The sequence below is a fragment of the Silurus meridionalis genome, chromosome 1 (assembly GCF_014805685.1).
Source record: "Silurus meridionalis isolate SWU-2019-XX chromosome 1, ASM1480568v1, whole genome shotgun sequence".
Lineage (NCBI taxonomy): Eukaryota > Metazoa > Chordata > Actinopteri > Siluriformes > Siluridae > Silurus > Silurus meridionalis.
In genome coordinates, this window is record NC_060884.1 from 15,019,407 (window position 1) to 15,044,635 (window position 25,229).

The 25,229-nt window shown below is 38.7% G+C and overlaps 2 protein-coding genes across 3 annotated transcripts in view; one reads left to right on the top strand and one right to left on the bottom strand.

Moving 5' to 3' along the window:
• Positions 1–4,325: 4,325 nt before the first annotated feature.
• On the bottom strand, positions 4,326–18,620 carry itcha (itchy E3 ubiquitin protein ligase a). Of its 2 annotated transcripts, XM_046851267.1 has the most exons (25): positions 18,483–18,578; positions 14,230–14,275; positions 13,999–14,067; positions 13,688–13,829; positions 13,460–13,584; positions 12,643–12,774; positions 12,403–12,445; positions 12,121–12,299; positions 11,709–11,892; positions 11,444–11,539; positions 11,127–11,301; positions 10,892–10,961; positions 10,662–10,746; positions 10,396–10,524; positions 10,136–10,208; positions 9,951–10,022; positions 9,768–9,856; positions 9,420–9,579; positions 8,971–9,104; positions 8,445–8,585; positions 7,740–7,860; positions 7,530–7,634; positions 7,327–7,423; positions 7,159–7,231; positions 4,326–6,876 (listed from the first exon to the last, which is right to left on the bottom strand). In XM_046851267.1, exons 3-25 carry the CDS (start codon positions 14,021–14,023, stop codon positions 6,777–6,779), a joined length of 2,550 nt encoding a protein of 849 aa, XP_046707223.1. In that variant the 5' UTR covers positions 14,024–14,067; positions 14,230–14,275; positions 18,483–18,578; the 3' UTR covers positions 4,326–6,776. The 2 variants fall into 2 exon arrangements, with proteins under 2 accessions (XP_046707223.1, XP_046707212.1); XM_046851256.1 differs by lacking the exon at positions 14,230–14,275 and having other exon boundaries at positions 18,483–18,620.
• Positions 18,621–20,225: 1,605 nt separating this feature from the next.
• Positions 20,226–25,229, top strand: part of necab3 (N-terminal EF-hand calcium binding protein 3) — a 43,863-nt gene continuing 38,859 nt past the window's right edge. Inside the window, exon 1 of the mRNA XM_046859037.1 lies at positions 20,226–20,504. Within this exon, the coding sequence (XP_046714993.1) occupies positions 20,388–20,504 (117 nt within the window). The 5' untranslated portion in view covers positions 20,226–20,387. The remainder of the gene's footprint in view (positions 20,505–25,229) is intronic.

Below are 25,229 nucleotides of genomic sequence, written 5' to 3' on the forward strand. Positions count from 1 at the left end.
TTTTCTTCACTTCTCTAATACACTCTATATTACTTTGCACTGTTGACCCCGAGCACCTGTACTCCTCCACCTTCTCCACCTCTTCTCCCTGCAACCGCACCACTCCACTGCCCTCTCTCTCATTCACACACATGTACTTTGTCTTACTCCTACTGACTTTCATTACATTTTTCTCCAGTGCATCTCTTCTCTTCAGCATCCATCTCTTCAGGCTCTTCTCAACCTGCTCCATACTCTCAGCACAAATCACAATATCATCCACAAACATCACAGTCCATGGAGACTCCTGTCTGACCTCGTCTGTCAACATGTCCAGCAACACTGCAAACAGGAAAGGGCTCAGAGCCGATCCTTGATGCAGTCCAACTTCCACCTTGAACCAGTCTGTCGTTCCTACTGCACACTTCACTGCTGTCACACTGTCCTCATACATGTCCTGCACCACCCTCACATACTTCTCTGACACACCCGACTTCCTCATACTATACCACAAATCCTCTCTCGGCACCCTGTCGTACGCTTTCTCTAAATCCACAAACACACAATGCAGCTCCTTCTGACCTTCTCTATTTTTCTCCATTAACATTCTCAAAGCAAATCTTGCATCTGTAGTGCTCTTTCTTGGCATGAAACCATACTGTTGCTCAGAGATGGTCACCTCTTCTCTCAGACTGGCTTCCACTACTTTTTCCCATAACTTCATGGTGTGACTGATCAACTCAGTTTCCCTGTAGTTACTGCAGGTCTACACATCTCCCTTATTCTTAAAGACCGGTACCAGCAAACTCCTTCATTCCTTCATAACTCCATTCCTCAAGCATCTATTCACCTTTCAAAAAAATGTTTAACAATCTGGTTAAAAACTCCACTGCCATCTCTTCTAAACTGACTACCCAGATTTAAATCCAAAAGATTACATTTGGGACATGGTAGAATGGCAGATTCATAGCTTGAAAGGAAACCCAAAAAATCTGCAGGAATTGTGTGATTGCATCAGCATGGACCAGAATCTTTTTTTTTGTTTTATCTATTGTTTCCAACATCTTGTTTTGAAGTATTGAGGCAGATGACCGCAAAATGAGGATATTAATAGAATATTAATGTTTCTCACTATAAATAGTGAATAAATTAAATGGATAAGACTCATGTAATATGCTTTTATTCATAAATCTATTATTGTTAGAAGTAACAATCTATCATTGTATCAACAGTTAGAAAAATTAACTATTTCCATCATATATCAATTTTGTTGAAAATGCTTTTCTCACACACTTAATTTACTGGCTATTAGATCATGTTAAGTTATAAGTGAACATAAAAATACAATGAAAAATGGTGTCATGGATCATTTGACCATTACGATTGTTACAAATCTTTTTAAATAAGGAGTAGATGAGATGGCTGACATATGGTAGCTCTGCCACATCACAGCTTCAGAGTTCCCAGTTTAATTCTGAGCTTGGGTCACCATCTTTAAAGAGTTAACATCATATGTTCTCCATGTGTATGTTAGTTTCCTCCAGTTTCTCTGGTCTCCTCCTACTTTCCAGAAACATATCAGTAGATGGATTGTTTACGCTACATAATCCCGATTCCAACAATATGTGAACGGTGCACTACAATAGAAGAACATCAGGGTGTGTGCAAAAGTTCCAATTTTTCATTTGTGAATAAGTGTTTCTGAGGTGCATGAGACATTTGGAGAATTAATAGGACATATAAATAAGTAATGGAGAGTGTGTTAGACAAGTAAAGAAAAGAGTGCAGGCAGGGTGGGGTGAGTGGAGAAGAGTGATAGCAGGAGTGATTTGTGATAGAAGAGTATCTGCAAGAGGGAAAGTTTATAAGACGGTGGTGAGACCTGCTATGCGGTGTTCAAACTGAGCGTCAGAATGGGGAAGAAAGGTGATTTAAGTGACTTTGAACGTGGCACGGTTGTTGGTGCAAGACGGGCTGGTCTGAGTATTTCAGAAACTGCTGATCTACTGGGATTTTCATGCACAACCATTTCTAGGGTTTACAGAGAATGGTCCGAAAAAGAGAAAATATCCAGTGAGCGGCAGTTCTGTGGGCGCAAATGCCTTGTTGATGCCAGAGGTCAGAGGAGAATGGCCAGACTGGTTCGAGCTGATAGAAAGGCAACAGTAACTCAAATAACCACTTGTTACAACCAAGGTATGCAGAAGAGCATCTCTGAACGCACAACACGTCGAACCTTGAGGTGGATGGGCTACAGCAGCAGAAGACCACACCGGGTGCCACTCCTGACAGCTAAGAACAGAAAACTGAGGCTACAATTCGCACAGGCTCACCAAAATTGGACAATAGAAGATTGGAAAAATGTTGCCTGGTCTGATGAGTCTCGATTTCTGCTGCGACATTCGGATGGTAGTGTCCGAATTTGGCGTCAACAACATGAAAGCATGGATCCATCCTGCCTTGTATCAACGGTTCAGGGTGGTGGTGGTGGTGTAATGGTGTGGGGGATATTTTCTTGGCACACTTTGGGCCCATTAGTACCAATTGAGCATCGTGTCAACGCCACAGCCTACCTGAGTAATGTTGCTGACCATGTCCATCCCTTTATGACCAGTGTACCCATCTTCTGATGGCTACTTCCAGCAGGATAACGCGTCATGTCATAAAGCGCGAATCATCTCAGACTGGTTCTTGAACATGACAATGAGTTCACTGTACTGAAATGGCCTCCACAGTCACCAGATCTCAATCCAACAGAGCACCTTTGGGATGTGGTGGAACGGGAGATCGCATCATGGATGTGCAGCTGACAAATCTGCAGCAACTGCCTGATGCCATCATGTCAATATAGACCAAAATCTCTGAGGAATGTTTCCAGTACCTTGTTGAATCTATGCCATTAAGGCAGTTCTGAAGGCAAACGGGGGTCCAACCCGGTACTAGTAAGGTGTACCTAATAAAGTGGCCGGTGGGTGAGTGTGTGTGTGTGTGTGTGTATATATATATATATAGTAGCCTGTAAGCCAAAAAAAGTGTGAGCACTCCTGGTTTAGAGACAGTGGCATTGAGTAAAAGGCAGGAGGTGGAGCTGGAGGTAGCAGAGCTGAAGATGTTGAGGTTTTCGTTGGGAGTGACGAGGATGGACAGGTTTAGAAATTAGTTTATTAGAGGGACAGCGCATGTAGGACGTTTTGGAGACAAGGTGAGGGAGGAGAGATTGAGATGGTTTAGACATGTGCAGAGGAGGGACATGGGGTATATCGGTAGGAGAGTGCTGAGGATGGAGCCACCAGGAAGGAGGAAAAGAGGAAGAACAAGGAGGAAGTTTATGGATGTGGTGAGGGAAGACATGCAGGTAGTTGGTTTGAAAGAGGCAGATTTAGAGGACAGGGGGAGACGGATGATCTGCTGTGGCGACCCCTAATGGGAGCAGCAGAAAGAAGAAAAGAATAGAAAGATTGTAAATGATTTTGAGGTTTTCTACTTCATTTGTGATCAGTTTATGAAAAGCAACCATAACTATTATATAGAAAAGAAATATTCATTTCTCTTCATCTGATTATCAGTGAGGATTGGATAATAAACATGGTGTTATTATTATGAACAAAAAATAACAGTAATAATCTTCCTCCAGACCGGTAGTTTCCTTCACATTATTAGTGGTACTCATTCTGGTTGTCCTTTAGTGGTTACTGTTTGCAGATCAGTCCCCCCCCCCTATTTGGCAGGAAACATAAATTCTGGTTGAACATGTCCTCAAGATATGTTCAATTCTATTTTTATTTTACAGAGAGATGTGTACAAACCGTGAAACCTTCCTTTATTCCTTCCATAGCTTCACAGCCACTTCAAAGCCCTGATTTCTTAAGACTTCAGATGCTTGTGAATCGTGACAAGAGCTCAGAGGCAACACGCCAGATTTCAGCGCTCCCATCTGTTTTCTGCATTTCCCTCCCTCTCCTTTTTCGCCTTCTTAGGCACAATGCAGGCAGCAAGAAGTAGTGCTGTACATACCTCATTAGAACACACCAAATAGAGAAGCTGCACACTGTTGCATCGTATTTCATGGGAGTCGTTTCAAGGTTTAGTGTATACTCAGTTCACCCTTATACATTACTATAACATCTGTATTCCTGTATTCTGTATACAAAGGCAACATTTCTAATAGAAAAATAGAGCTACAGTGGCATTTAACACAGAAAGTAATAAAGGGCTTAATAATTTATATGCAAATGTAATATACCCCAGCTAAAATAGTCAGTGTTCAAAAGGCCTACTGTAAAAAAACATCGTTTTGATTGTACAATTGATCACATTAGAAGTATCGGACTCATAGCCAGAACAAGTAATGCATTATATATTTATTTCTTCAGTTCAGAATATTTCGACAAGAATCAACCAACTGTACACATCCACATAAGAAAAATAAAATTCGTTCAAAATAACATTAAACCCCACTTATTAAAAGATAAGCTAAATGTTACAAGATTTACAATGTCTTTGTTAGATAAGAAAATAAAGAGATGAAAGTCTGAAACTTTCTGCTTACCTACAAATGGTTAAGTCATGAGCACATTACAGGGGTGGGGTGGAGGATGATGGGCATCGGAAACAAAATATCGACTGCGATTTGCTGATAAATCTTCTGTTGAAGCGCTTAGAGCTGCATTAGCAATCAATAGAACAAGTCGGTGGATGATCTCAGTATTGATATGTAGATTCATTTCGGCTACATGGTTTTGAAATCAAGATCAAGTACGGAGTACTCTGTTATGTCTGGTGTGCATTGTGTTGTCTGTAAGTTGAAACGATACTCTCAAAACAGTGGTGCACAAACACTTCCTGACATTGAAGCTCTTTGAAAAATGAGAACCACTACGTTTCACAAAATAAATTATAGATTTCACAGAAATAAAGATAACTCCATCCATTTAATGTTCAGCATTGGAATCCATCTCACTTCACATCACAACATGGTATTACAATTTTGCATCAATTCCATATCAGGAAAGATAATTCAGTAATTAGAAAACAAAACAGATTGCAGATCTGTTCACTTCTTTCTTTCTTTTTTAAAACCAGACAACTAATTCAAACTGCAGTGCATTCATCTGCTTTATTATTGTGCTGATACATGGAAATAAAATCAATACGCCTGACCAATTCAGGCATATCTGTTAGTTTTATGAATAATAATAAAAAAAAAACTACTACCACATCCACATTAATGACAAAGGCTCACAGTTTCGAGAGTGGAGTGGTTTGGTTCAGGGATATGCTAATCTTACTACGAAAAATGTGTTTGTTTTCCCCAACAAGATGTAATCGGACTCTATGGTAACAGCAGATACCTCGCTATTCTTTTCAAAACTAGGATGCTAGAATTTTCTTTTCAAATTGTATATTAACATAGCAGATTAAATACACAACATTGCTTCGATAATTCTACTTGCTAAAGCAAACACCCCATCAATTATTTTTAAAAAAAAAAGAAACCAACAGAAATGAAAATGAAGCACCTTTTAGCAGTTGGAGACCTGAAATGCCCAAGCAATATCAGTACTGGTGAATGTATTCAATGTTTGATTCTTATATTAAAACGTGGCAGAGTCTTTAAAGGGATAGAGCTTTTCTGGAGAAGTTCTGGAGAAATCTAAACCTGCTCAGAAAACTAGAAAGTGACAAGTGCATGGTCAGACTTGCATCTAATGAAAATCATCTCAATTCAGAACATTTCAGGGCCTTGACAACAAAGGGGGAAAAAATGGATTTTTGAAATGGATATTAAATGCATTTAAGGTGCACCTTAACCTTTTGTTTTTTTTGGTTAAATTTTTTTTTCTTTCCCAGATCAAAGCATAATCACATCAACCAGAATTAGAAGTCAGTTTACCTTGATGATGTCTGTGCTAGTATTAAAATATGCTTTATGCATCTTCTGCCTCGCTCACTTTCGAAAAGATTTTCAGAAAATATGTGGGATTTGTATATCATTTAAAAAGATGGGAAAAACAAACTTGGACCAATAATAACTGCTTTCACATTAGGGTTATTAAGGTTCAGGAATCAGATGGCTTAACGTACACCAAAAGCATGCACCCATTTCTAAAATGGGAATGGTTCCACTGAGCTGGAGATGAAAAGTAGATGATGATGCGCTCCAGGTTTTTCCTCAGAGATTTATTTAATAACCCGATGCTTTATATGCTTATTGACTCTCATACCCTCAGGTAAATTTCTCATATCTCAAAGCACTTTATCAGTGTGAAAACTTTCTGAATGAGATTCTAAAACTCTGCAGATCTGGACAGTTACCTAAAATGAAATGAAATATTCATGCATGCGGTCGAGCTATAAGTGCTGCCAGAAAAATGTGCCCAACTGTTAACAAGGCATGTATAAGGTTCAAAACTAAATAGGAAAATAGTCTAGTAAACTCCTAATTGTGAATCCAGTCAACCAGGGTGCAGAGCCTGTACTGTGGGTGTGTGTTTGTGTGCGTGCGTGTGTCATAAGTGGGGTTTATTTATGTTTATTTAAGCCCAGGCATTCTGGTGCATAGATGACTTGAATGAAACAAAAGGCAGCATTACCGCAAAAGAGTGAAATTTCGAACGCATCTTAAATCAGAGGGAACATGTGAGCCTGGTTGATGTGATGAAGGAATGATGCTCTCACGTCATCTTGCGCTCTCTCGCTCTCTCATTCGTTCATCAGCATTCTCTTAGATGAGTCTGAATGGTCAACTGCTGCTAAGGAGACGTGCAAAAGGACATGCAGGGGTGCGGATGTATGCATCATTCTTGGCCAAAGCCTTCCGTCTCCTCGATAGCAAACATCAACTTTTCTTTGAGCTGCTCGTAGCTCTTATAGGGAGGCAGATCCAAACGGTTGAAACTGTTTTTGTAAAAATAAATGAATAATCTTTATTTTAAAATGTTTTTAGTACATGGCACACAGTTTTACATTTACTGCAAAAACTGAAAGTTTTATCCAAAACAACTTAAAAAGGACTTGCTCAAGGGCCCCATCAGTGGGACCCAAGCTTTAAACTCATGACTCTCCAATAAGATGTAAAGTAACCGAATGCCTTAATCACTGAGAAACTCAAAACTGAACATATCACTGCACTGTAAATTCTAGAGCCAATAAATATTAAGAGAAATTAAGCAAACTCACCATGTGTGGCTCCGTGGAAGCCAGTTTTCTTTTCCCACTTTCTCAATGCAGAACTTCTGCGGCCCATTGCTCCCTATTGAACAAGTGTTTAGAACAGTAGTTATACTCGTTTCCAAGGGAAGCTTAATGTTAGAAGTAGCATTCAAGAGCAGCTTTTTACACACTTACCCATGAGGTCAGCAAACCCCCCAACAGGAAGCCTGCAAGTACCAGTCACAAACTGTAGCAAACGCATCCTCTTCTCGTTGTCCATTTCTTTCATGAGCTACAGATGGAGAGTAAAAGACCGAGATGGCAGGTACTTTTATTAAGCACTGAGCTCATCTCTCTTAGTGCTTTTTGAGTGTCTTTAAACAAGAAGCCTGACTTACCTGCCAGAACCAGACGATCTGCTTGCTGCTACGAGCATAGTGTCTGTAGATTGTGTTCTTCTGCCAGTCTGAAAGATCGATCTCCTGCATTCCACACAGCATCACCTGAGGACACATGGGATTGTACTGTGATATGCGGTTTCGTAATAAACACTTTCCAATAATTAGAGGAGTTAGAAAAGAAATAACAATTTAGCTTTTGATGTCTACCTCCAGCTCTTTGGCATCGAAGTACTGCAGGTACTGCTGAGGCAAGACTTCATTAAAACCTTCAAAGAAAGCTTGAGTCTGTTCCTCAACCCCCCTGGATAATCTCCACTCTGCCACCATCCTGGAAGAATAAATTAATAAAATAAGGAATTTTAGTACCTTGGTTATTTAAGAAGCTATTACTAATAAAGCCATTTAAAAGATTTTTTTTTTAACTGAAGGTGCAATTTATGATATTTAAACAGGTTTATCGATGAAGAAAGAAAAAAAACATGGCTGCAATATTGTCATGCAAAGGTTTGGTTTCTGGGCCATTACAAAGCCTTACCCCAAACTAGTACAGAAACGCTCAGCACTCTGCCACTTAAAATCCAACTCACAAAGGGTATGGAATCTATAGAGTCTGTGAGATCAGCAGAGGGCTCTAAAATTATACACTGCTCCCGAATTATTCTCAGATATGCTCCGTCTTTCACATACGGAATGTCGTATATTTTGAACACTTTTATGAGCACTGAATAAAGCACTCTGTGGTGACAAATTATTCTTGAATGTTTAGGAAAAAAGGCAGTCAAGTCGCATCCTGCTGTAACAGAAGACAGCCCATATTTACTGATCAAATGTACCAGCCTCTATAAAGATGCTGGATGTCTGGCTTGCAAGTTTATTCAGGCATAGTACAATAGATATTAAGAGTGTTGCTACCTGATATATTCTTCCTTATTTTCCTCTGTTACGAGAATGTTTCCTCCGTCTGGCTTCAGCTCATGAGTAGTGATCTCACCCAAGATCTCCTTATCCACTGAGAAATACATCTCCAGCCCACACTCCTCCAGGTTATTCTCCCTGTGTGTCCATGCCAATGAAAACTTCATTCAGTAATATTAACTTCGGAAAAATACTTCAGCAGCCTATAATTGATTCTTCTAGTCATAAAATAATGCCATTGTATCTTTATAACAAGGATGGTAGGAATGACATCTTTGACCCACATACATCAAATGAGTAAATACCATTATCAGGGACATCTCTCTGAGAAAATATCAGGATCACTTTTCTCAAACCCTTACTGTATATCTTCTTATGTTTAAGAAAATAACCTTTTCGTGAACATCATGAATCCTTCAATTTCTTTTTTTTTTTTTTTTTTGCTCATCACACAGCAGCCTTTGACAGATACTGCTGTCATGATTTCTATGATTATTGTAGATAGCAGCATAGCTTCACTGACTTGATCCAGATTAGGGAGTTGTAGAACTCAGGGTCAATGGATTCCAGGTCTTTCAGAGCCAGAGGCTTGTTCAAGATCCGCTTATAAAAGGGCAGAGAGAAGCCGGTGTCTATGAATTTGCCATGAAACAGAGCCTGGGGCGAAAACAAACAGTTAGGATGCAGTGAGACACAAGTATTATTTAAACAGGCTTAATAGTAACAATGAACAAATGGCTTTTAAACATAGATTTACAAATAATTAGATCACTGTCTGACAATCTTTGCCATTCTCTCAAAATCTTTGCACTTCCACTCTAATTTGCATTATACAGTACACACAAATATATGAGTTACATCATTTGGATGAATTGAGACAAAATGGAAATTCCTAATGCTGAAAAGCAGTCTTTGATCACTTATTTATTATTCATTTATCATTTACAAAAGAAAATGAAAATGTATGTGTACCATGGCAATAAATCTTCCAATGAACTTGAAATATTTGAGGTGGTCTGGGTTGATGGATGAGGCAGGGTTGATCTGCAGACAGTAGTTGTCTTTACCCGCATATTCAAAAAGACAGTACATGGGGTTTAAAACTTCATGAGACAACAGGAAAAACCATTCCCTGTAATGGACACATAGATACATTTATTGTTTCAGTAGTTGGGAACACAGCTGCTCCTAGAATAGGGCAAATTAGCACTTGTAAAATGTCTCAATGAACACAGAGATAAATTGAGCAAAATGAGAACACTTAATTATGGCAAACATCTCAGAGGTTCAAGATCTTATGTAGCCAAGTAATACACACACCTAGCTACTCCTCCATAGTCCAATCCCTCCTCTCCTGGAAAGATGATCCATAATCTGCGCCTCAGATCTTGCGGGTGGAAGCTCATGATCTATGCGATGAATGAGAGAAAGCAGCAACTGTGAATAAATAGCTGTACAGCAAGTGATTAACAGAGTCAACTGCATGATGGTGACCATGCTGACCTGCTGAAACGAATCCTCAAATAGTGTCTTGCGACTGACGTGAATTTTGATGTGCTGCTGCATTGCTAGTTGCTACAAAACAAAAACAAATCAGATTACAAGGAAAAAAATTATTTTATAAATTAAATGTACTAATTGCTTATTTAAAGTGAAATCACTTGCATTGTTGCAGATTTTGAACATACCTGACACCAGAAGCGGAAATAGTGCACCTTGGCTTTAAAGTCGCGCACATAAGTAATCTGAGGTCCATTTTCACTGTGTAGCATAAACACAAAGTTAGAACTCATGAGATGCATGGACAAATATTTCTCTTTTTTCATCAAAGGAAAAGATGACTGAAACTAACAGCAATGAGTTCCCTTTATTGGATTACATCTGCAGCTCTTGATTTTAAAATACACACATCCAAAAAAATATATAAAAAAAATGCTGAAGAGCTCACAGAGACGATTTGCCTGTGCGGGGGTCAATGTAGGTGGTCGCTCTCCTGTTGTGGTCAACAAAATATGGAATCCCATCCACAGTGAACCTCATCTCCCAACCTTCTGGCAGGGGCTTTTCATTCAGCAACCTAAACCATACAAATATTATACCTCCAAATCCATCACTATTAACACTAACTCTGTTTTCTTCATTTATTTTTGAACTGAAGCAAGTACAGCTAGTATATAAATAAACGTATCACTTCAATGTTGAATACTTTCCTACCCTTGAGTACGAGGATCCTCCCACTGTGTTGTCCGTGTAGGATGATGAACAAAATACATTCTCCCGTTTGCATCAGTTCGTTTTTCTGTAAGCAAGATGGGTAGATGCTTAAGCTAAAAGACTGGGTGAAATTTAGGATTTACTGAAAAACACTTAATTAAACAGATCTGCGATGGAGACTAATAAAAAGTGTAAACTAGGAGTTGAAAATGTGTGAGTGACTGTCTCACCCCAGCCCTGTGGTAAAGGACCCAGTGGATCGAACTCTTTATTAGGAGTTGGCCCTAGCTGATCCTGTAGCTAGAGGTGGAGAGGGGGATAGAGAGAGAGAGACAGAAAGATCAAAATGCAGAAAGGAAAAAAAAAGGGACCGTTATGGCAGGTAATAAATTTTCAATTAAAAAAAAGAAGTAAATACATAAAAAATAAACAGCTAGAACAATAGTGAAATGTGTGCGGTCTAACCCCGAAAATAAATCTCTGGTTGAACTGTTGCATGGCTCCCTGTAACTGGTTCTGCTGGCTCTGCCACTCCTCATAATTCCTCACGGACTCTGCAGTGGGCCGCTGCCATGTCGTGCTCCGGCTAATGTGATCCACATAATACACTCTGCCCATCGTGTCCACACGACGCTCCCAGCTAACAGAGACAAAAACATTCTAATAACTATTCAATCAGTGCACTGATCAGATATGCCAAGTACTTGTTTATTTTTCTCATTTAATTAGTTTGCTGCAATGTTAAAATATAACACACATATAAATTCATTACACTACAGTACCCCGGAGGCAAAGGATCAGGCCTCTCCCAGGTGGTCTTTTTCTCAATGTGATCCACATAGTAGATACGACCATTCTGATCCACTCTCTGTTCCCAGCTACAACATGCAAAACACACAAGAGAAATCCAAGTCAGATAATGCCCATAAATTCTACCAATTATAGCAAAATCACTGCTGAATTATAATGCTAGAGTTCTATTTTCTTTGAGCTCAGAGTGAGCTTTGTTTTATTTCCATTAAGAAAGAGATTAAAGAAGAAATGCACCCAGGAGGAAGGGGGCCGTTGTTGATGGGGGACACTTGGCGGGGAGTGGGGCTTACTGTCAGAGCCGACCCTGAACCCGAGTTTGATCCCTGGTTTGCCGCCTCTCCATTCACACATGGGCGCGGGGATGAGTCTGGACTTGGACCACGACTGCCATGAGTTGGAGTAGAGCCAGTAGAGGAAGCTGAAGAGATTACCAGTTAATGAATAATAAGCTCAGAAACTTCTACAACAGTCTTATTTCTTTACTATATATTCCATATAAATAAAGAATTGTACATGTACAATGGTACATTGCATTCACTGAGGAAACAAAGGTGCTACTACAAATGAGTTGCAGTGAATCCTGCAGTGCATTCCCAGGTTGGAGCAATGCATTTCATTTTACTTATTACAGCATTGTAAGAGATACCTGTGGAGGAGTTTGGTCTTTGGTGGGAGGAAGGAGGTGGTCTCTGGGGTCTGGGGGGCCTTGGAGGTCGCAGAGCTCCTGTGGAAGTTGAGGGAGACTCTGTACTTCCCACAGCATGACCATTGGGCAGAGAAGTATCATCGGCAATATCACTGGAGGGTGAGGAATCTCGACTCGATCTGAGACACAAACAAACATACTAAAAAATGCCATTTTTATACAGGATGGACAAAACATTGTGTTAAAACTTTGATGCTGGTTACAGAAATGTATATGTTTTACCTTCCTCCAGTATCTTGCTTAGAGTCCCTATTTGCTAGATCATCTAAGAAAAAAATGACAACAAAGTACACTGAAGGGTTTGCTTTTAGGCTTAAATGATGAAATGACACACTTGTTATTGTTTTTCTTTTTTGAATAAGTATAATTGCATTTTGCTCAATCACTGAATCTTCTGCACAGATCAGAGTAAAAGGCAAATCTAAGCATGGTTGATGTTTTATTATGAAACATTTGTCTTACTGAGCTTCTGTTCCTCTGAAGCAAATGTTTCAGGATCCACCTGCATTCCATCCAGACACACAGACAGATCTCCCACCAAGTCACTGCTGTCCGTGTCTGCACTCAGAGGGAGAGTCCGTATCACCTCGTGGACTATAAGAGAAAATTGAGCATCATTTGAGAAATCTGCTTTTAAACAATAGACATTAGCATAAAACAGCTTTACAGAAATCTGCCTGTCGATTTAAATGTCCACTGAGAAAGCCAGAGGTGACAATGGCACAAACATCTATAATTTTAAATAGGTCAGATACCAGAAATTCAATCAATACTTGAAATGGCATTTACTTTACCCATCATGAGCTTAACAGAAAATTCTAAGATTTGGACACTTATGTGAGAAATAATAAGCACAAATTAAAACACAACTAAAAAAATTTTACAGAAACATATGACAAATTGAGATGCTATAGGTTTAATCTATATTTAGATATATTTATCATTTATTTTTTTTTTTTTTAAAAGCTTGTCTTATGTCACATTATATAGCAACCACCACAGTCACATATAAAGGGCTATTTTTTTTTCCCCCCAGACACCCCATAGTATTGAAAAGCTTGATATCTGAAAAGGATGCTTAGTATAAATAATGAATTCACCCTCACAACCAGCAGAAGGTACTGCCTTTGCAAATTGAAACAATATTTCAAGCTTATGTCTCATGTTCACATGTCTAAAGTTGCTATAAAGGCCTTTGTGAATCATGCACTAATCCAGTTCCTCAACAGCAAAGCAGGGAGAAAGCCACATACACAGAGGCAGTTTTCACAGGACTTACTCTTCATGTCATTGGATTTGAGGGTCTCACTGACTTCTAAAGTTGCCATTCCCAACAGTATATCTGCTTTGAGAGTTTGATGACTCCAGACGCGGAAAATTAACTTGCTGAACGGGGTAACAATTCTACAGAAGATAAAAAAAAAAAGTGCAAAAGATAAGCAAAGGAAGAAAGAATAATTGGGAGAAACGCTAAGTGCAATGAGAAATATCGTCCTATCAAACTTACACTGTGAGTGATTGCTTCCATTTGGGTCTGTGTGTGTTGGTGCACTTCTCTGTTTTCTTTGACTGACCATCTACAGCTACTTCCACATACGGACTAGGCCTGAACCAGTTCTTCTTGTTCTCTTTCAGCTTAGCCGACAAAACTAAAGACCAAGAGATCAAACCATAGTATAAACACATACAGAGATAATGACCTTGAACTAATATTAAGTAGACAAATAACTAAAAGATGTAGATCATGAACATGACATTATCAAATCGCCGTAACAAATTGGTTAAACCAGGCACATCCGTGTTTCTAGAAATACTCACCTGTTATCTGTAATTGGGCTTTCATTGTGTAGCCATGAACAGTAGCTTCTGGTTGTGGTTCAGATGCATCTGTAGTTTGGGGAAAAGATTAACACAGTTAAAATGGACATTAATAAATAAATAAATTAAAAAAGGGACTGAAGACAGGAGAGAAGATACTGTGAAGAATCTCTACTGTACTCTACTATACTGTGATTCTAATCTCTAAATGTGTCTGCCATAACAACAGACCTGCTGATCACAAGCCCAAACGAAACTGCAGCAGGCAGAAATGCGTCTGTAACGTAATCATAAAAAAAAAAAAACAATTATTGCAGGCAACTCCAACTGTTTATCTTTAGTCCTTTTCTTGTTGCCTTTTAAGTGCCTCTTGGCCTCTCAATAAGCTTGCTTTCACAAGTAATGATTTATTTAAAGCCACAACAATGGTGCAGAAAGCAGTCACTGTGTATGCTCAACAGGACTGTGACAGAAGATTCTAGAATTAACCCTTATGCAACGGTTATTTTAACTGATGTTCGTAAACTGCCCTTTGTTACAGTGTCACTGGGGAAAAATCTGAATTAGACAACAGTGTAAACAGTGTCACTTTTTTCCACTATTTGATACAATAAAATAATTTTACATGCATATAACCCTTTAGATCTCTAACGAACAAGAACAATATGAAAATGGTTCTCACATGAAAAAATAATCTAAAGTCTAAAATTACAACATACATCAATTCTAGATTGACTACTTTTTATTTATTTTACCACAAAGCAAAATGCAGACACAGCTGTAATAGAAGTCACATTATTTGCTCATTAGATTTACACATCTTATAGGAGTATAAGCAGTCTTCACGGAAACACTCTTTAGTGCAAACTCTGATGAAAATCCTAACAGGTCAGGTTATGATCATACCTAAAGCAGAACTAAATGTTCTGAGCGCTAACAAGTTTAAGGAAGTTCATTCCAGGGTTCTCCTTTCCTCATGTTTAGATAAAGGTCATAAGGATCAGCAGTACTTACTGGAATGGGTGAGGAAAAGTTCATCAAACTGATGTGTTAATAAGAATTCTGCAGTAAATGATGAACTATGACTAAATATTTACAAATTAGTACAAATTTGAGTTTTATCTCACAATTAATAGAGTTTGTATGAAGGCTAAAACTAAAGAATAAAAAAAGGCTGTTTGTTGGTTTTGAATAAGGAGCACAGCACTCGGGGTGGGGTGGTGGGGGCTTAACTTCACCTAACTTCATTTCATGTGTTTTTGTATTTGCAATAAAAAAAACATTTACAATCCTGTTTATTTTTTTATGCACTTAAAAAAAAAAAAAACATTCGGACATAAAACTACACAAAACAATTTTGCTCCTACTGCATTAACTATTGTCTGATCATTTGGAATCTGGTCAAAAGCACTTGTCTGGTAGGGGCCATAAAAATCTATGGATAAAATCTCCACTGCAGTCCAACAATGCGAACAAGCTGCCAAAATCATTTCACCTGGACACAGTACTGTAAGGAAAGGACCATGACTTCTTGTGACCGGCTCTGACCCCTTAGGAATAATCCTAAAAGCTCTATTTAGTGTAATGCCAAGAAGCTAAGTATCAGTGTGACTGTTTGTTGTTGGAAAATGATCCTTCCAGTGAATTCCGATTGCGTGGTCCAATGACTGTGGCACGGCTTCCAAAAGCCTTTGCAAACTGGCATGGTTTCAAGTTCACCCACAGAGTTTTTACAAAAGCACACAGTGTGCTTAAGTGCATAAACAGTTTCAAGGTGTTCACTGTAGAATATCATTAATATGTACTGTGTGGCAAACATTTGGGGGCATTAAAAGCTTTTTTTTTTATTTATTATTTGAATGACCACAACATGTGACACTACTGCCATCTGCTCCACATGTCACCAGGCCTCTCTGGCCTCTGCTCTGCTGCACTTCTATCACTGCTATTGCTTCTGTTTCTCATGGCACCTTTTCTTTACTATCTTTATGTCTTCTCACTTCCTTCTGTTTAGGTTGCTGGTCTCTGTTTGCCTGCTGAGCAAGTTACTTTTCTTTATTGGGCCACAATTGTAAAGATAACTTATAGTTCAGCTGTAACTTCTGTATCTAATAGGCTGAGAAGAGAGATTATGGATATAATGCAACTAGAACTTTAATGTCATTATAAAGTGCATTTCCTTCTCACAAAAATAAAGCAAGTCATTAAAGTGTTTTGGAAACACTTTATTCTTGAATGTGACCCAGCAGCAATACAAACAGGAGGTCCTCTCATATGCGCACCCGAATGTTTTCTTTCTCAACATTAGAGCTCTACCTTACATAAAATGTATATTACATTCATTTTTTTTTATCTTAGTAACTGCCTAGTCCTGGCCAGAGATGAATTTGTCCACTCATTCTCATATACTATATGGACAAAAGTATTGAGACACCTTATTTTTTCACCCATACGTGGTTCTTCCCCACGCTGTTAGCACAAAATTGGAGACACACAATTGTATAGGAGGTTTTTTGGTGCGGTAGAATACAATGTCCCCTTTACTTGATCTAGGAGACTCAAACCTGTTCCAGCATGACAATGCCCCTGTTCACAAAGTGAGCTCCATATAGATATGGTTTAAATGGGATATAGTGGAAGATCTTAAGTGGGCTGCTATAGAGCTCTGACCCCAAACTTATTGAACAGCTTTGGGATAATATGGAATGCTAACTGCACCCCAGACCTCCAACTCTACAACAGAACCTGAATGAGAATAACTCTCCATAACTACACTCTGAAATCTAATGGAAGATCTTCCCATAGTAGTGGAGGTTATTATAACAGCGAATGAAGCTGAATAGGATGTTCAAAAAACACAGACAAATCTCTTCAGAATCAGATTGCCAATTATCATGAGTTGCATGTACAAGGAATTTGTCATGGTGTGCTGGTGCTATTAAATTTTATTTAAATTAGTTAAATAAAAGTGTAAAGCAATAAATAAAGATAGAGACATTGTACAATTTGTGCTAGGTATCTGTACAATCTGATCACATCAATAAATAAATAAAGTTAGGTAGTAAGAATAATCACTGCTTAATCACTGCCATAATCATAACAGGGGCCTTGGAACATTTTTCTTTACTGTAAGGGGGTCTCTAATTCTTTAATCACACCATTCTAGAGGTTGAGTGTGAAAATCCCAGGACATCAGCAGTCAAACCAGCCTTTACTAGCAATTATGCCACAGTAAAAATCACTGAGATCACATCTCTCCCCACTATGATCATCGATGCTGCGCGATTTCGTGCAACGCAATGCTGCTACGTGATTGGCTGGTTAGATAATTGCAAGAATGGGTGGGTCTAATAATGTGTTTGGTGTGATAAGAAATACGATGGTATTAACCATTACATTTGGATATATTGGTCAGTTAGTAGGAATGACTGGAATGAAAATGCAGACAACACACTATCGTTGCTGCAGGGCTGTATTTGAATGTGATGGTTTTCCTTCACACGGTCAAGGGGTCGCCTTTTTTTTAATCACCTTCTTGTCTTTTTCAAGAAAGTAAAGTGAAAAAAGAGATTCCCTTGGTTGAATCTAGCTTTCTACCAGAAAGATTCTTGCTGATGGAAGGTTGCATTACTTAACACTGTCATAATAACAGGTGACATGGATCACCACACACACACACCCACACACACACCCACACCCCCACACACCCCCACACCCAGAGTCCAACACGAGTAGTTGCACCGACATGCAACGAGGCGTGACGTCTGCGTTACTATTTCTAGAACTCAATATCAAAAGTCCACTGTAAAGCCAAGAGTTACATAACACACGAGAAAGATTAGGTTTCTTGTCACTTTTTATTTTCGAAATTTAAAAAAAGGATAAAGTGTAAAACCAGAGCTGTATTAAACCCCAGAAGCTGCTGTGTGTTTATATCACAGGAACTCCCTGACAGGATCTGAACAGTTATGAGTTCTGTAGTAATGCTGGCTCTAATGTACACCAAACACGCCTTTGGGTTTCCAGTCTGGTGTTTATATTATATTATATTATATAATATAATGGCGTATTATAATCACACTGTATTAAACTGGATATACAGTAAATCTCAGCGTTATCGTCGGCTCACAGTTTTACCTCAGTTAGCCAACAAGTTCACCAGCACCGCTATAACCAGCTGACATTCATTTAAATACCGAGCTTCAAATATATTATTTAATTGTAATAACTTTGTCCTTAAAGTTAAATTGGTGGTTATTTTTCTACACAGACTGAGACAGATAACTAGAGAGTCGTGGAGGAAGTTCCCGGACTCTCACGCGCTAGCTCACGGAGCCTGCTAGCACTGCTAGCGATACTGTCAGGTGGAAACTGCTAGTTAACTAGCCAACGCTAATACAGAAACAATGCTATTTCCCCTCCCTAGAGCGTATGTTTTTGTACACAAAGAGACATTACCGGGTTCTAATGAAAATACGCGGTACCTGGAGTTCAGCAGCCGAAGAGAAAGGAGACTTCCACGCTTGGGTTCGGCTCAAACATCTCGCCGTGTTATTCCATTGACCAAAGGTCCTCAACACGGCCTCCTGTACCGGTCACGTGACTCAATAAACCGTGACGTCTGGTGAAACGCTCCACATGGAAGCAGCAGCAGCACCACCCCAAATTTAGTAATAATAATATTAATAAGAATAAGAATAAGAATAATAAGAATAATAATTAAGACAATACAATACTGCACGTACATTCATAATACATGGTTTTCCTAGAAACATAAACTGGTTACTTTATATTGGAAGACCACCAGATAACATTTCATTTCATTTCCATAATTTAGGGACATAATTGTGGCGACTCATCCATTTATCTATTTTTTTTAAGTAACAAAAGTCACGTGTGACCCAGTCATGGTCTAGGCCTTGGCTTGGCAATGACCTCCTAACATGAAGTCACTGCACTTTTTAAATATACTGATACTTTTACACACTTTCACACATTAATCACTGGCTTTATATATACTAATTACAAAAAAGTTAAAAAGTAAAAGTAACAAAAGGCAAAGGTCAGCCAGTGCAAACTGTAAAAAGTTCCATACTGCCATAACAGCTTTCAAAAGCACAGCTCAAAAATGATAAAACTATAATGTGATGGGTTCCCTCCTGAGTCTGGTTCCTCTCAAGGTTTCCTCCTTATACAATCTCAGGGAGTTTCTCCTTGCTGCTCTAACCACTGGCCTACTCAATAGTGATATACTTATAGGCACTAATATATAAATTCAAATTGTATAACCTATTTATTTCTGTAAAGCTGCTTTAGGACAATGTCCATTGTTAGAAGCAATATATAAATAAAACTTATTTGTATTGAATAACCACAGCAACGATGTAAAATACTACTACTACTACTACTACTACTACTAATAATAATAATAATGATAATAATTAATAATAATTAATAATAATAATAATAAAACAGTTATGAAATATTCAGGTAAAGCATATGAACTCATTAACACAGGCCTCTGTTCATACATGGGAGATTATTTACAAAAAATATGCCAGACACCATAAATAAATGTAAACGCCACCAGATAGCAGTGTTGACTTCAGGTATATTTAAAGGACTGAAACTCTTAACAAAAACAAGCTTTTTATGTTATATATAAAATAAATATATATACATCCAGGGGTATTGTTCGTACATTTGAAAACCCCTAAACAGTTTTATAATGTACAAAAAAAGCATTAATAGTACTAATTAGTGTGTTGTTTGTTTATCTATTTAAACATGCTCCTGAGGTACCAGTGACCACCGATCCCTTCTTCTTTGTCCCGTTCTGCTCTGTGCAGCTCAGGTCCTGGTTGGATAGGAACAACCTAAAGATCCGTGAAGTTACTGAGCATCTCAGGAACTATGAGAATGGATCTGGACTGTAGTTAACTTCAAGTCTGCTACAATGGCTCAGGAATGCAATGTGCATGAACAGATCTGCAATCATGGACCTATCACTGAACAGTACACCAAAACATTGATGTATGCAATGAATATTCGGAATTGGTTCCTTTTTTTGGGTTCCGTTTTTTCTTTTGGCCTCTCAATTTATTTAAATATCGTGCTATTCTAGTAGTTTAATCGATGCACATCAATGTCTTCCCGGAAGACATAGAAATAAAGATGCGGCCAATCAGCGTGCAGGTGGGCGGAGCTTTCAGCCAGCGAAAGTTCTTCAGCATCATTGGTTGAGGAGGACCGCTAGCTGGAGCAGGTTACAGTACCGCAGCATCGCTCTCTGAACAGAACACCCTGTATCTTGTTTCAGATACCGCAACCAAAGCGACTCACTCTAACTGTCTTCTTCTTGTTAGTGGTTTTGATAGCACAGGACAAAGATGCTGGCATGCACGGAGATGATCACGATGTGCCTTCAGTCGGCGAAACGAGATTATCTGCGCTCCGAACATGAGCAGCAGCTGCAGCACAACCACGGACTTTCCATTTTTCACGACGTAAGTACAGCCTTGAATTTTACACCAGTTCTGTTCTCATGACTGTCATGAAATCATATTGAGTGGAGATTAGAATAAGAGCGTGTTAAATATTAGGACAGACTCAGGTCTCTGGTTCTCTGAAAGCCCGAGTCTCTAAGTCTCTCTCTCTCCTTTGAGTCTCTTGACCTACACGCTGAGGACTTCTGCATTTGCTGCATAGATGTGAACATAAACATGCAAATGATATGACTGTTGATTATTCCCAATCCTCCTGTAATGACCAGTGGGGAATCAGTCAACTGAAAGGTGATTTCCAAAACTACAGTGAGATCCATGCGCCAGAAAAAAAAAAAAATCACAAATTTTAGATCTTTGACTTTACATGCATCACATTTGTGGAACACTGAACACTTCCAGACACATAATTCACCAAAAAACTCTGTACACAATATAATGATTGGCAAGGATGTCTTGAATTTGAAGTCAGCAAGCCATCTGTGAGATGTTTCTGCTGCTTTCATTGGAAAATCAAAGAGCTAAGTTGAAGGTTGCCAATGCAGGGAAGCAAAATTCAGTTTGTATGGATTTTTTTTTCGAGTGAATTTGAAATAATATATTTATTACCACTTTCACATAATCTCTTTTGCAATAGGCACAATGATGCACAGTGATGAAGGTGTTAAAGCTTTATGCAGAAAAAAAGGTGCAGATGTTCTCTCTGCATGGTTAAGTAAGCTCCTGTAGAGGGGTCTGAAAGCTGCACGCCTATGTGTGTGTGTTTCTGTCTGTGTGTCACACTGGAAGATTTGACAAGAGAAGATCTGGGGGATGAGATTGCAAACAGACCCACAAGGCACAAAATCCAGCTTCTTCTCAGCAGTTGCAACTCTTCGTTTTTCTCGCTTCTGTGGTTCACATTTCAGACCCACGCTTATACAGACAGTTGAATTTGTTTGATGTGAACATAATAAAATGTTTGATGAGTCAGGGTGGTTCTAATTTGCATGTCGTGACTTGGAGCAAATTGAGTAATACACCCCATTTAGCCCAACGTAATATATATTCATGCACGAGAGTGAATGATATTACTATTCAAACATGAGTATAAAACTTAAGCTTGAAAAAAGCTTTTATTATTATTTTTTTTTTATTGGCTACAAAAATGTGACGCTGCTAGTTAAAAAACGAGTTGTATTTTGCACCTTATTCTAACTCAATACCACAATTTCTATTACAGTTTATATTATGGATGAAAGCAGAAGAGAAAATTAGATTTTTTCCTAGAAATATTTACATGAATAAAAGAGTTTCTTAGTATTTGGTATGCCCCATTTTTTGCGCTAACGATAGTGTGCACTCGAGCTGGCAATACCTCTATAAGTTTGTGCAAAACCTAATGATCCATCGTAGATGAAATCCACTGGTGTGTCGTCAAACACATTCTTCAACAGAAGAGATTGGGCATGAGGAAAATCTGACCTTTTATATAAAGCTGTTACCAAGGTCAATATCACACATTTGCTTACAGTTGTTCTAGTTCCATAAATAGGGACTAGAAATACTGCATAATCCTAAAACTCTATACTGAAGATACTAAACATTTACTTACTTAGTTTTAAACATTTGTAAATTCTTAAACCTGATTATATATTGTGGTTTAACACTTCTGAACCCCATTGTATATTTGTCTTTGAAAAAATCAAGCCTGTTAACTTTTAAGGCTTTAGTTCTTCAGGGGTTATGTACTCAAGTATATAGGAGTATCTACTGGAGTATGTACTGGGCTGTGGATTGCATGAAAGCATGAAACAATTCTAAATTGCCTGTTTGTCATGGTGGCCCCGCATATGAGAACGACTGCAGGTCAAATCAATTAATTCCTTAATTTACACCACTATCATGAATAGATGGGGATATGCATGCTATTTAACAACCCAGACAGGCAATTCCCATCCTCCCTGTTCATTATTTTTACGGACCACCGATTAATGCCATGCTCCCTCAGGAAAACACGGGCAAATTAAGTTAAGGCGTGGACAATAAAATCAAAAGTACAGCATAAATGAAAAATTGATTTCATGTGTTCTTCCTTATGACAGACATACAGACAGGACAGGCAGACAGGCAGGCACACAGACAAAAACAACATTTAATGGGAAATAAAGAACATGACCTGGTAATAAATTATATAATTCAATTAGACAAAGAGCTCACAAATGCAGAAAGAGCTTGTTGCTGTCTGTAAATGGCAAGAGCAATTGCTTGATAGAGGTCTTCACAAACTGATATTACTCTGAGCCCACTTTCACTCCTCCTGGCTAATAACGGTCTGGCTCTATCTAAGTCCACAATTTCATATCTCTGACAGTAGCTCATGGTGAAAAAGAGAACTCAGGAACTGCTTTAGGTCTTTCAGCTATTTTTAGTACGGCTGCACAATACTGCCATAATATTCCCTTATGCTGCTTTGCAATATATTTAAATACGCGGTAACATGCTATCGTTATGCGCTGAGCACTGCATTGTTGATTTTTTTTTAGAAATGTTTACTACTGTATATATTTTAGAATTAAACAATGCCCAATCCAATGTCTTTCAAAAGAGAATTGGTCTACTGGGTGTGTTCTTATAGGAAAATAACTAATGATGAATAGTTACAGGTAATGTTATTTAATGCCTGAACAACACATTGGTTCCAGGCAGCACTTTTGCTCTGACAGTTATCATGCAATTTTCTCCCAATATGACCATTTTGTGCATCCCCACCCATTAGCAGCTCTTCCCATCACATGATAGATGCAAATCAGGGAAGGTGAAAGTTAGCAGCTTTTGCCTTTGAGACACATGAAGCCATCTACTACATCTCGTTTTTTTCTACATGCTTTTTGGTGGACAGACATGAGCTGACAGACACCCACTATCGGTCGCTCTGATTGACAACAGGGAGATTAATGGCTGCCTCCTAGCTATCTGTGGTTGTAGCATTGTGAGAATTAAATCTCAGTATCTATTGATGAGATGGCGAATGCTTTTTTCAACTCCGGAACTTCAGTGTTGTGTTACAGAGAAATAACAAAATCCTGTGTCAGGAATGTACTGACAAAGCTTAAAGGAAAAGCTTCAACCTTGCTTGATAAGCGCTGACACTGTAGACCTTTTCCATGTATATTAAATTACAGTCTACTATCAGAAAACCTAATATAAAAAATGATTTTCTAATTTGTCAAACAACAATTTGTTAGGCACTTATTAGGCTTAGGCCACATCCACATCAATCCAGATAAATTCTTACTTGACAGCTACACTGAGTTTTTATCCAGTGAAAACAGAGCTCTTGTGAGGATGCCCTCTAAAGTACATTTGTGGACTTAGAAATCAGTGCTGCAGTCACATGACCCATTCAGCTCAACACAAACCCTTCAGACGCAACACAAACACGATGGTGAAAGGTGCTGTACTGCAGTTAGTGCAGATAGTGCTTGCTGTTCAAGTTGATAGCATTTTTAAAGATTAATATCACTTTGTGCAACTTTCAGGCCTCTTTTTTTCAAAGGGGATGCAATGCTCACTTGTAATCACATAAATTCCAAAAGATGGAAAGAAAAAAAGCAAATGATGAGCATTTTTTTGAATAGCGGAAGAGCTGAAGACAGATAGCATTTTTGTAAAACGAAATATGCAGTTTTCGTAACTATATGAATGAATGTAGCCTTAGATTACGTGAGCCGTTACTATAGAAATGATTGTCTTGCAGTCTGACACTACTGTCAGACCTGCTGGTTTACACAATTCAGCATTCAGCAGTCAGAATTTTGACCAGTGAGAATCGAGAAAATCAGCAGTAATTTGGTGTAACGGTAACACATAAGGGTAGAATAAAATGCACTTTGTTCGAGGCTCTTTTCAAGGTTGTTTTTCTTTTCATTCTCTATCTCTATCTTCCTCTATTTGTCTCAGAGGGAAGCAGACAGTAGGAACCGAGTTTCCCTACGGTCTCAACACCTGCCAAAGAGCTACCAGATGCAGTATATCTCTCTCTAGGAAGCTTGGATTGACCTTTAAAGTGAATAGTTAATGATGTATTACCCTGCCCTTAGCTGCTAACAGTCTGTTATGGACTGTTACTAGCAGGTACAGAGAATAAAGTTTGTGTGAGTAGGACTGATGACTTGTTGTTGGAGTTGCGCTGCCCTAACGGCGATGACTCAGTTTTACTTATTACAGAGTCTATTTGAATCCAGGTTTATTTAAATGATAATCCTGAGTCATTGCTATCATTTCAGTATCAGCAGCCTGACCTTTGGTGGTTGCTTGCGTTTGTTAAACCCAGGCTAATCCAGATTCCACTATAGCGCTTTTTTTCTCACCGGATTGCTCCGAGTCTGTAATTTTGTAGGTGTTTTTACAAGGCTGTGCGCCATGCCTCCGCAGTAGGCCTGTGCATGTTCACACACAGTGCTGCGTGAGCAGGACACACACAAGATATTTACTCAGCAGCTGTAGCCTGGCTACATGGTCCATCTGTCTTTGAGAACATGACTATCAGTTTCCTTTTGTGTAGGGAGCATCAAAATGTGCGATTATGTGCTTGCCTAAAAATCCCAAATGATGGGCACATTTGATTAGGGAGAAAATATAATAGCTTTCATTTTCATGATTTCATGGTATTGTCATGTTGTTTGGTGCAGGTGGTTACATGATGTTGAAAATCACAGATGGAAAAAAGTGGTAACTGACGACTAT